The 11,048-nt window shown below is 38.8% G+C and overlaps 1 protein-coding gene across 5 annotated transcripts in view; it reads right to left on the bottom strand.

Annotated features, from left to right (window-relative positions):
- Positions 1–9,682: 9,682 nt before the first annotated feature.
- The window catches only part of LOC110465670 (sodium- and chloride-dependent glycine transporter 1-like), a 33,977-nt gene continuing 32,611 nt past the window's right edge, over positions 9,683–11,048 (bottom strand). For all 5 annotated transcript variants that reach the window (XM_021521629.1, XM_021521627.1, XM_021521632.1 and 2 more), the window contains one exon: positions 9,683–10,731. In XM_021521629.1, the coding sequence (XP_021377304.1) occupies positions 10,548–10,731 (184 nt within the window). In that variant the 3' untranslated portion in view covers positions 9,683–10,547. The remainder of the gene's footprint in view (positions 10,732–11,048) is intronic.

Raw genomic sequence — 11,048 nt, 5'->3', positions numbered from 1 at the left:
ATTAAGTACTGTACTAGTAAATATGTGAAAAGACAAACTCACTTTGAAGGTTGGGTTTCATACACATCAGATCAAAAGTTACCTCAAGGTGCTTTTACTGTTAACATGACTCGATCAAACAGATTAGAGGAAAGAAAGAGAAAAGATCGAACTGACAAAGAACTAATAAAAATGGTACAAAGGTGGGCGCCAAGATCCCTCTGGGATCTCTTGTTTAATCTGAAACGGCTTTGACTTTTATGATCGGCCTGTAACACAGTGCCCTCAATTTCTGAAAAAAATTGCATCTTGGACAGTTTTTGTCTCTTCTGTCGGTAAGGATTGGCTGTGTGTGCCATATTTATGCTTTCCAAATTTATCACAATTGTACTTAATGTACAGGCCATGGAATCATGAAGCAATCTTATAATTAGACTTAAGCTTAAGCCAATCACTTATGATGCCATTATTCATGGTCCTATTTGTGATTGGTCAAGACAATTTTGGAGTAAGGATATCGTTTCCTGATCTCGGAGCCCGAGTGCTAATTCACCTGTAGAAATTATGCTGCAGTATTGGTTTGTAATTGGTCAAAACTTAAAACAATTTAATTTTAGATTAAGGACCGTTTCATTATCTTGGAGCCTCGATGCTAATTCATATGTAGAAACTATACTGCAGTATTGGATGTAGTTTTGGATCCCATGATTAACTTATTCACCCCTGAAAACACATTGAACTCTTCCAATTCAAATGTTAGAATAGTTCATTATGGAATTTCAGGGGTGAATGAGTTAATGAATTTAGTATCGACAAGTCTTCACCCACACACTTTAGGATGATACACAGGATTGTGTTTCTACAGTTACATGTGGCTAAGAATAGAAACAGGTATGCGTGTTATGTAATCATGATGTTATAAATTTGGGTGAGCTAATACCTACCTGAGTGACACTTAATCATACAAAGGCAAATTTGTCTGCATTACTTATCCAGGGATTTGAACATTATCTCGTTGTACACAGGATCTCATTATAGGCGATCTTGATATTTTGGAGACATAAAAGGGGGGAAAATGTATTTTACGGGGGATTAATTTTTATCTTGCTAAACCTGAAGTCTCATAACAGCTGATCCTGTTATATGTGGAGTTTGCTGAAATTAATACGTGTCTGTGTACAGTACAATGTGTATGATGATGAGTTAAGTAATTTTTTGTCTGCAGATGTGAGTGCTGTGTGTGATATTATGTGTTTAGGTAATTAACATGTGTCTGGCTGTGTTGTGGCTGGATTTAGCGAGGTTTAAGAATTAATATATTTACATAGTTTATAATGGTTCATCCTTAAAGTGCTCAAATAATGCCAAAAATGTGGACCGTGTCCATGTCAACACATTGTGGGAGTAAACACTACAGGCTGCGATCTTTTCCATAAAGAGGTGTGATTGTAAATGTATTATCACCTTATATAAATTTTGTGCTAAATACAGTGTCTGTACTATATTTATGAAACCCAGCCCGACGTTGTCATGGTCATCGTTACCTATAGATAACTCTACTACTACGGCCGGATTCGTGTATTCCTTGTGGAGTCCGTCTGCTGGGTAACACCGAACTTAGCTGAACTCTTCGCACGGGCGTTGGATCTCCCACTCCCAGTATTTATGAAATCATTAATAGCTAATCATATTGGCACATTCAAGGAATCTTTTTATTCAAATGTAAATCAAATTATTTGTCTAAAATTTATTAAATTAAAAAAATAAATTTGCTAAGATATGCACATTTACGGAATATCTATGCATCCGTCAGGACATAATGAGAGGTTATCACAAGACCGTTTCCATATTCTACTCAGTATCCATATCAGCACGAGGCAAGTTCATTTAACAAGAATACTGATGTCTTAAAACAATGTCATCATGAAAATATTTGAAACGTTAAAACTACAAACGAAAAGTCTTGTAAATATTGCTGGTTGCTAATTGGATATACATGTATAGGATATAATTGTGGTGACTGAGTGGTTAAGGTATCTGAATGACAACGATCACTAGCACTCCACCGCTGGTTTGCAAATATTGCTGGTTGCTAATGAGATATACATGTATAGGATCTTATCGCGGTGACTGAGTGGTTAAGGTGTCTGAATGACAACGATCACTAGCACTCCACCGCTGGTTTGCAGTTGTGAGGCCAAAGTGGGGCAGTCACCAAGTACTGGCCACAGGTCGCTGGTCTCCAGCTTTCCTCCACCACCATATTTGTTAATAGGATGTGAAACACATACAAATCACACCAAACTGAGTGGTTAAGGCTCCTGACAGCCTGTATCACTAGCTATCCATCACTGGGTGGTGATTTCGAGGCCTACTAGTATGTGAAGCAGTCACCAGGTTCTGGTTGCAGATCTGTGCTTTTTCTCCTGGCACTATGGCGTTCCTCCATCACCAAAACCTGGCATGTCTTTCCTCCGTCACCAAAACCTGGCATGTCCTTAAATTACCATAACTGTTAACAGGACATAGGACATAAACCACAACGAAACAAACTGAGTGGTTAAGGTGTCTGGCAGCCGGTATCACTAGGCCTCCACACTGGGTCGCGGATTTGAGACCTATGTGAGGCAGTCGCCAGGTACTTTCCACAGGTCAGTGGTTTTTCTCCGGGTACTCTGGTTTCCCTTCACCACTAAAACCTGGCACGTGACCAAAGTTATTAATGGGATGTAAAACACAAACAAAGCCAAAACCAAATTGGATCTGGTGTTGGATCCTGTGATAATGTTTTGTCCTCCACAGTAGATACAATAGATATCTACTAGTCCCTGTGAAATATAATGTAAATGCTTTACTTCAATCTTGTACTAATTAATGCATGTATTTGAGGAAGTTTTCATCCTTGAAAATATGCATTGTGTTTTGTATGTATGTGGAAGGTATTTTTACACATGATATATATTGTATTGAACTTTTCAAGAAATCAATATACTAGAAATTTCTACAATTATTTTTGCCTTTATGAATATTTGTAATTTGTATGCATATATGGAAACTAATGTTTACTGCCAAATATTTAAAACAATGAATTTTGCAATAATTGGAGAAACCGACACTGTGCTGGGACTGAAATCTACCTCTACAGAGGAACCTGGTCAGTGCAAACTCTGGAAAACTCATTTCCACATGTTTTATGAGTATTTTTTAGCCCTTTGCCCTATGAAAGCACTTTTTGATACACCCCCCACTTGCAGTTTGTAAGCACCTTTTGACCCCTCCGCACATGCAAGCATTTATTTTCTTCTTTTTGTAATTTTGATGCCCTGCTCCCTTTGAAATTGAATTACATAGAAGGTGATCTGGACAAATTGACAATTTGATTATTTTGAAGAAAAAAAAAATCCTACATTTTTGATAGAAATAACTCGTCCCCAAAATTTAAGTTAATAAATCTCAACAAAGTACCAATCAACAAAAAATGCCCAAGAGATGGATTTGACACAGGTCGGCCAGTGCAGCAGTGTTACATTAACTCATTCACCCCTGAAGACACATTTGAACTCGTCCAATTCAAAGATTAGAACAGTTCATTATGACATTTCCTGGGTGAATGAGTTAAAACAATGTATTGTTTCTACATCAATGGTGAATGCACACCGACTTGTTAATAACAAATTAATGCAATATTTTACTGAAGATTTCTGGAGAGTTAATGTTCCTTAACACTTGTCTATAGACTTAAGCTGAAATACGAGTGATTTGATATTTGAAAATGTTTGCAGAAACCATCATATGGTCAGGAATTTACCAGATTCCTCTGTATGTGTGTGAGCAGGGTTTGTGTGTGAAGGTGTGTGTGTGTGACCTCGAGTGTGTGTGTGTGTGTGATGGCAAATGTGCGAGTGTAATTGTAATTTATTCATCATCCTGGACAGTGTCTGTTGGGTTTTTAAGCTGGGAATATGTTATTAGAAATCACTTTAACCCTTTCACCACTGTAAACTATAATGGATTCATCCATATCAATGCATGGTAGGGTTTAGTTTAGTTACATAGGGGTGAAAGGGTTAAAACAATATAATTGTTATGATTTGTCAAATTGATTTTATTGTATTACATCAATTTTCTTGATGCTTTCCTACAGTTTTAATAAATATTTGTTATTTCCAAGATGTTTGTTTATAAAATTTGACAGAATAACAGAATTGTCATTTTCGAAATACTTTTTCTCTCCAGATTTGACCAGGTTTTAGACCCATGTCACATGACTCTCCGGATTTGACCAGGTTTTAGACCCATGTCACAGGACTCCAGATTTGACCAGGTTTTAGACCCATGTCACATGACTCTCCAGATTTGACCAGGTTTTAGACCCATGTCACAGGACTCCAGATTTGACCAGGTTTAAGACCCATGTCACACGACTCTCCGGATTTGACCAGGTTTAAGACCCATGTCACAGGACTCCAGATTTGACCAGGTTTTAGACCCATGTCACAGGACTCCAGATTTGACCAGGTTTTAGACCCATGTCACATGACTCTCCAGATTTGACCAGGTTTAAGACCCATGTCACAGGACTCCAGATTTGACCAGGTTTAAGACCCATGTCACACGACTCTCCGGATTTGACCAGGTTTTAGATCCATGTCACAGGACTCCAGATTTGACCAGGTTTTAGACCCATGTCACAGGACTCCAGATTTGACCAGGGTTTAGACCCATGTCACATGACTCTCCAGATTTGACCAGGTTTTAGACCCATGTCACACAACTCTCCGGATTTGACCAGTATTAGACCCATGTCACACGACTCTCCAGATTTGACCAGGTTTTAGACCCATGTCACACGAATCCGGATTTGACCAGGTTTTAGACCCATGTCACACGACTCCGGATTTGACCAGGTTTTAGACCCATATCACACGACTCTGGATTTGACCAGGTTTTAGACCCATGTCACACGACTCCGGATTTGATCAGGTTTTAGACCCATTTCACACGACTCCAGATTTGATCAGGTTTTATACCCATGTCACACGACTCCGGATTTGACCAGGTTTTAGACCCATGTCACACGACTCTCCGGATTTGACCAGGTTTAAGACCCATGTCACAGGACTCCAGATTTGACCAGGTTTTAGACCCATGTCACACGAATCCGGATTTGACCAGGTTTTAGACCCATGTCACACGCCTCTCTGGATTTGACCAGGTTTTAGACCCATGTCTTACGAGTCCGGATTTGATCAGGTTTTAGACCCATTTCACACGACTCCGGATTTGACCAGGTTTTAGGCCCATGTCACACGACTCTCTGGATTTGACCTGGTTTTAGACCCATGTCACACGACTCCGGATTTGATCAGGTTTTAGACCCATGTCACACGACTCTCCAGATTTGACCAGGTTTTAGACCCATGTCACATGATAGAGGGGCACGAGCACTTCCAGCCAACACTGATAGTTTGACAGCTATCACAACAATATGCTAAAACGTCTGGTGTGTGACTGTGTGTCCATCTAATCAGCAGATATCCCTTTCATGGAGGACGTGACATTTCAGCCATTTATATCAACCTTAAACTTCGTTGAAGTTAGCTCGTTACTGATAAATCTTCATACCAGAAGTATACATACCCCCCTAATGTACCACCTGACCTCCCAATTGCATGACTTTTGTTACGAATACTTGTAGCTTCGAAGCAATGTATTCTAGTCCGAGGTCATCCTCAATATCCAGGGGTTACGCTCACCTGCGCTCTCTACAGGATGGTCTGAGGTACAATAATGTTTATATTGTACCTATATTTCTGCTCGAACACTACAAAGGAGTAGGGGCGATAAGGGCCAAAATTGGCCCAAACCAGGAACTTCTTAATCTTCATATCATATCATCATGAATATATGACATTCATAAAAATGTATTTTCCTTTAAAATTAGAACTGTCGTTACCTAGCAACAGAGCTATAAACATTAGCAAAAATTTTGCATATTTTGGCACATATTACCACAATCAATCCATTTATGGAATTCAATCTTGTTAGTACATGTAACAGTTATTTGCATGTTTTTCTATAAGATATAGGTAGCTGTTTTAAATAAATCTGTGAGTTTAACATCCATGGTCTAATTGTACTTAATTTGTATAGTGTAGCCGTTTTCAATCAGATTAAACAAGGGCCCAATCGTAAATGCAATTTTTGAAAAAAATCAGAATATTTGCCAATTTTTTGTACCACTATACATGTAATTTTAGGTTTTGAATTTCAATTATTTCAATGAAAGAAAAAATTGTCATGTTTAATTTCTAGTTCAGTTAATCTAGCTATAAGGATCCCTGTGCCACTGGACAGTTGTTTTTTCTATATACAGTAACCTCCCCTTAATTTCATTTTGGATATACACAGAGATAGTACAGCAAGGTCTGGTTTTCTTTTCAGATGATTTATCAAAGCTATAGTCACGCCAGAAAAAACAGTTTCCAACACATAGTTACAGGTTTTGGCAGTGGAACGGGGATCCTTAACTCATTCACTCCTGAAGACACATTTGAACTCTTCCAATTCAAAGGTTAGACTAGTTCATTATGAAATTTCAAGGGTGAATGAGTTAAGCAACTGGGTTCCAAGTTAATTTATTACAATTTTTTACATGAGTCTGGTAAAATAAGGATCCAATTTTAAACTGATTGGATGACAAAAAAACTGATTGGATGACAAAAATCTTTTTTCAAATGTTTATTAGATATAAAAGAATAAAAATCAACAACAAACAAATAAAGTAAAAACAGATTATTTTATTATATTATTTTTAGAAAAAAACTTCACTATCCTCCTATCAGGGAATAAATTGTTAAGAGTGATCATTTGATTCTTAGTAATTAAAACCACAAACAATTTTACATTGGTCGGCAGATTTACATTTCCTTGTCCGCTGTTAAGACAGGATAGATGATAAATAGGTCCAATGATACAGTCATTCCTCACATAAAATTTCATCAGTCAAAGAATGTATCTATTTGAGATAAAACATCGTAATTAGAACTGAGTAAGAGTAAGCTCCCCTTGATTTAGTACTCGGCAAGAGTTAGCTCCTGTTGTTTTATTAAGAGTGTGTGTTACCTCCCTGTTTTATGTAGGAACACGAGTAAACTTACCGTGTTTCAGAACTGAGCACTATTTATCTTCCCCCGTTTTAGAATTGGAGATGACTTAGACTATTGTTTTTAGTATTGAGCATGAGTTACCTCCCCTTGCCTTAAAATCAAACTTGAGTTAGCTGCCCCTGTTTTAATACTGAGTATTGGATTAAAAGGGAAGGATATCACTTTGCTAAAAAAAATGAATATTGTTAATATATATAATAATTATCAATTCAAACATAATTAAGATTTCCACAGGAAGGATTGTTTAAAAAAAAACAGCATGATAAAAAGTCTTTCACAATTAAATATCATATTTTACTAGTTCTCCAAGTAAAATAAAAAAAATTGAAATAAAAAGATTGAATGAAGTGCTAATTTCAACACGAAAAAAATATGTATACAATTCAAACTTAAAAGTGCAGATGTCGTTGTAACATATCTCTGCTAGATGGCTTAAATCTGATACATTACAAAGCCTTTCCTTGTGTTGGTGTATACAAGAGGTCATGTTTGAAGGTATTTAAACATTTTTTTTTTTTTCAAGTAATGAATCGAAATGATGCTGACCCCTACATTTTTAACAACAAAAAATTTGCATTTGAAGAAAATAATTTAATTACAGAAGTTGATAACCTTAAATGACTAACCAGAAAGTTATATAAACTGTCTGAACTTAATCTTGAACAAAATCTCCCTGATAGCAGTATACCAATAGTGTAGTGAAGACAGCAGAGGGATTAATGTTATTGTTAAAATAGAATATCATGATTTGAGCTTTAAAGTAAAAATATAACACATCATATATATTTATATATATAGGTTAAACCACACAAAAATGAGCGCATGCTATGCTAGGTGAACACTTGCTTTCATTAAGGAAAGCAGATTTAATTATACCTGTAGCATAGAACATGTCCCTTATAAACAGCTTCAGTGGTGATCACGCAAGCAGAGATCACTTATATAAGAAATCAAATAAAACACAATTTCACAAACAATAGTAGGTACACAAGTAATATAAGGCAACCAGCACCGACCATCAATCCATCAAGAATGGGACATACATGTACCATATCCATCTAGCATCATCCGCAGCAGATCCACGCAGCACTATAGCACATCTAGCATTACTGACTAAAGCAGATCCACACATTACTATAGCACATCTAGCATCACTGACTATAGCAGATCCACGCAGCACTATAGCACATCTAGCATCACTGACTACAGCAGATCCACGCAGCACTATAGCACATCTAGCATCACTGACTGAAGCAGATCCATGCGGCACTATATAGCACATCTAGCATCACTGACTAAAGTAGAGCCACGCAGCACTATAGCACATCTAGCATCACTGACGGAAGCAGATCCATGCAGCACTATATAGCACATCTAGCATCACTGACTAAAGTAGATCCACGCAGCACTATAGCACATCTAGCATCACTGACTGAAGCAGATCCACGCAGCACTATATAGCACATCTAGCATCATCGACTTTGGCAGATCCACGCAGCACTATAACACATCTAGCATCACTGACTGAAGCAGATCCATGCAGCACTATATAGCACATCTAGCATCAGTGACTAAAGTAGATCCACGCAGCACTATAGCACATCTAGCATTACTGACTAAAGCAGATCCACACATTACTATAGCACATCTAGCATCACTGACTATAGCGGATCCATGCAGCACTATAGCACATCTAGCATCACTGACTGCAGCAGATCCACGCAGCACTATATAGCACATCCAGCGTCGCTGACTGAAGCAGATCCACGCAGCACTATAACACTTCTAGCATCACTGACTGAAGCAGATCCACGCATCACTATAACACATCTAGCATCACTGACTGAAGCAGATCCACGCATCACTATAACACATCTAGCATCACTGACTGAAGCAGAGCCACGCAGCTCTATAGCACATCTAGCATCACTGACTACAGCGGATCCACGCAGCACTATATAGCACATCTAGCGTCACTGACTATAGCAGATCCATGCAGCACTATAGAGCACATCTAGCATCACTGACTAAAGCAGATCCACGCAGCACTATATAGCACATCCAGCGTCGCTGACTGAAGCAGATCCACGCAGCACTATAACACTTCTAGCATCACTGACTGAAGCAGATCCACGCAACACTATAGCATATCTAGCATCACTGACTACAGCAGATCCACGCAGAACTATATAGCACATCTAGCATCACTGACTAAAGTAGATCCACGCAGCACTATAGCACATCTAGCATCTCTGACTACAGCAGATCCACGCAGCACTATAGCACATCTAGCATCACTGACTATAGCGGATCCATGCAGCACTATAGCACATCTAGCATCACTGACTGAAGCCGATCCATGCAGCACTATATAGCACATCTAGCATCACTGACTATAGCGGATCCATGCAGCACTATAGCACATCTAGCATCACTGACTACAGCATATCCACGCAGCACTATATAGCACATCTAGCATGACTGACTTTGGCAGATATAAGGAGCCCTATAACACATCTAGCATCACTGACTGAAGAAGATCCACGCAGCACTATAGCACATCTAGCATCACTGACTATAGCAGATCCACGCAGTAATCACTACATCCGCGCAGCCCTGATAATAGCAGCTCAAGACAGTGCTATCATTACAGATCCATGCAGTTCAATGCAGAACCGACAATAGCAGATCCACGCAGCAATGACTATAGCAGTTTAATGCAGAACCAACAATAGCAGATCCACACATCACTGATCAAAGCAGATCCATGCAACACTGACTATAGCAGATCCACGCATCACTGACCATAGCAGATCCACACATCACTGACCATAGCAGATCCACACATCACTGACCATAGCAGATCCACACATCACTGATCATAGCAGATCAAAATTACCATTATAACCCATGGTTGATCAAACTATCCTTTGTAGATTATATACCATTCCAGATGAATACTATCAGATCTGTGTCATAAATCTCAATGTTTTAATAAACAAAAAAACAATGATTGATGACTAATGATGCGGATCATCATGTATCTCGTACAACATCCTGACTACATAGAGGAGGATGAGGATGAAAACAGTCGCCAGGCTATGTTGTGAAGCTTAATGAAGCTTAATGGACAGTGCTAACATTTATGAGACTGAGGCAGTGCACAGGTAGTTGCCTAGGAACAGAACACGGTTGTCAGGGGAATGTGTGGGACGGACGGTTCCAAGAGCTATGTGACAAAATAATGGAACAGACAGTTGTCTGTGGAATGTGTTAGATGAACGGACAGCGCTGACAGTTGTAGGACGGAGGACTGGCACTGCTACAAATAATGGATTGAGCTAGTAATTGTCAGTAAAACAGTTGTTCCACAGGCCGGTAGGCAGCTTCTGGCAAAGGTCACATGTGGCACATGGGGAATTCGTTATAGGTGTTAGCACTTGGTGTCCTCGAGGGCTGGCCGAGTGAGGGGTACTTGAGACTCAAATGTCTCTCCGTTGATGTACAACTCCTGCCTCTGGGTTCTGTGCTCCTTAAGGGCAGGGCCCCAGTCCTCCGTGGAGGCGGCAAGACTTTTGACAATCTGGTTAGTGAAAACGAAATGGAATTAGTGGTTTTGCTTACCTGTATGATACTCCCATGCAATTCTTTAACCTATTCACCTCTGAGGTCACATTTGAACCTTGCCAAATCATAGACTGGGCAAGTCCAGTTTATATATGGAGGGGTGAGAGTTAAACAAAGCATAAATTCAGTTTTATGAAATGATATTACAGAAAATATCTAAACCACTGATTCTTCTGAAGTTTTGGAGCTCTAAACATCTAAACCAATGAAAAAGAAACAGTCAATATAAAGAACCCTTGTTCAAAAAATAAATACTTTAAATTTGCACATTTA

This window comes from Mizuhopecten yessoensis, unplaced genomic scaffold (genome assembly GCF_002113885.1).
Source record: "Mizuhopecten yessoensis strain PY_sf001 unplaced genomic scaffold, ASM211388v2 scaffold11097, whole genome shotgun sequence".
NCBI classification, from domain to species: domain Eukaryota; kingdom Metazoa; phylum Mollusca; class Bivalvia; order Pectinida; family Pectinidae; genus Mizuhopecten; species Mizuhopecten yessoensis.
Note: the sequence above shows the minus strand (reverse complement) of the source record. Positions and strands in the feature narration are given on the sequence as shown.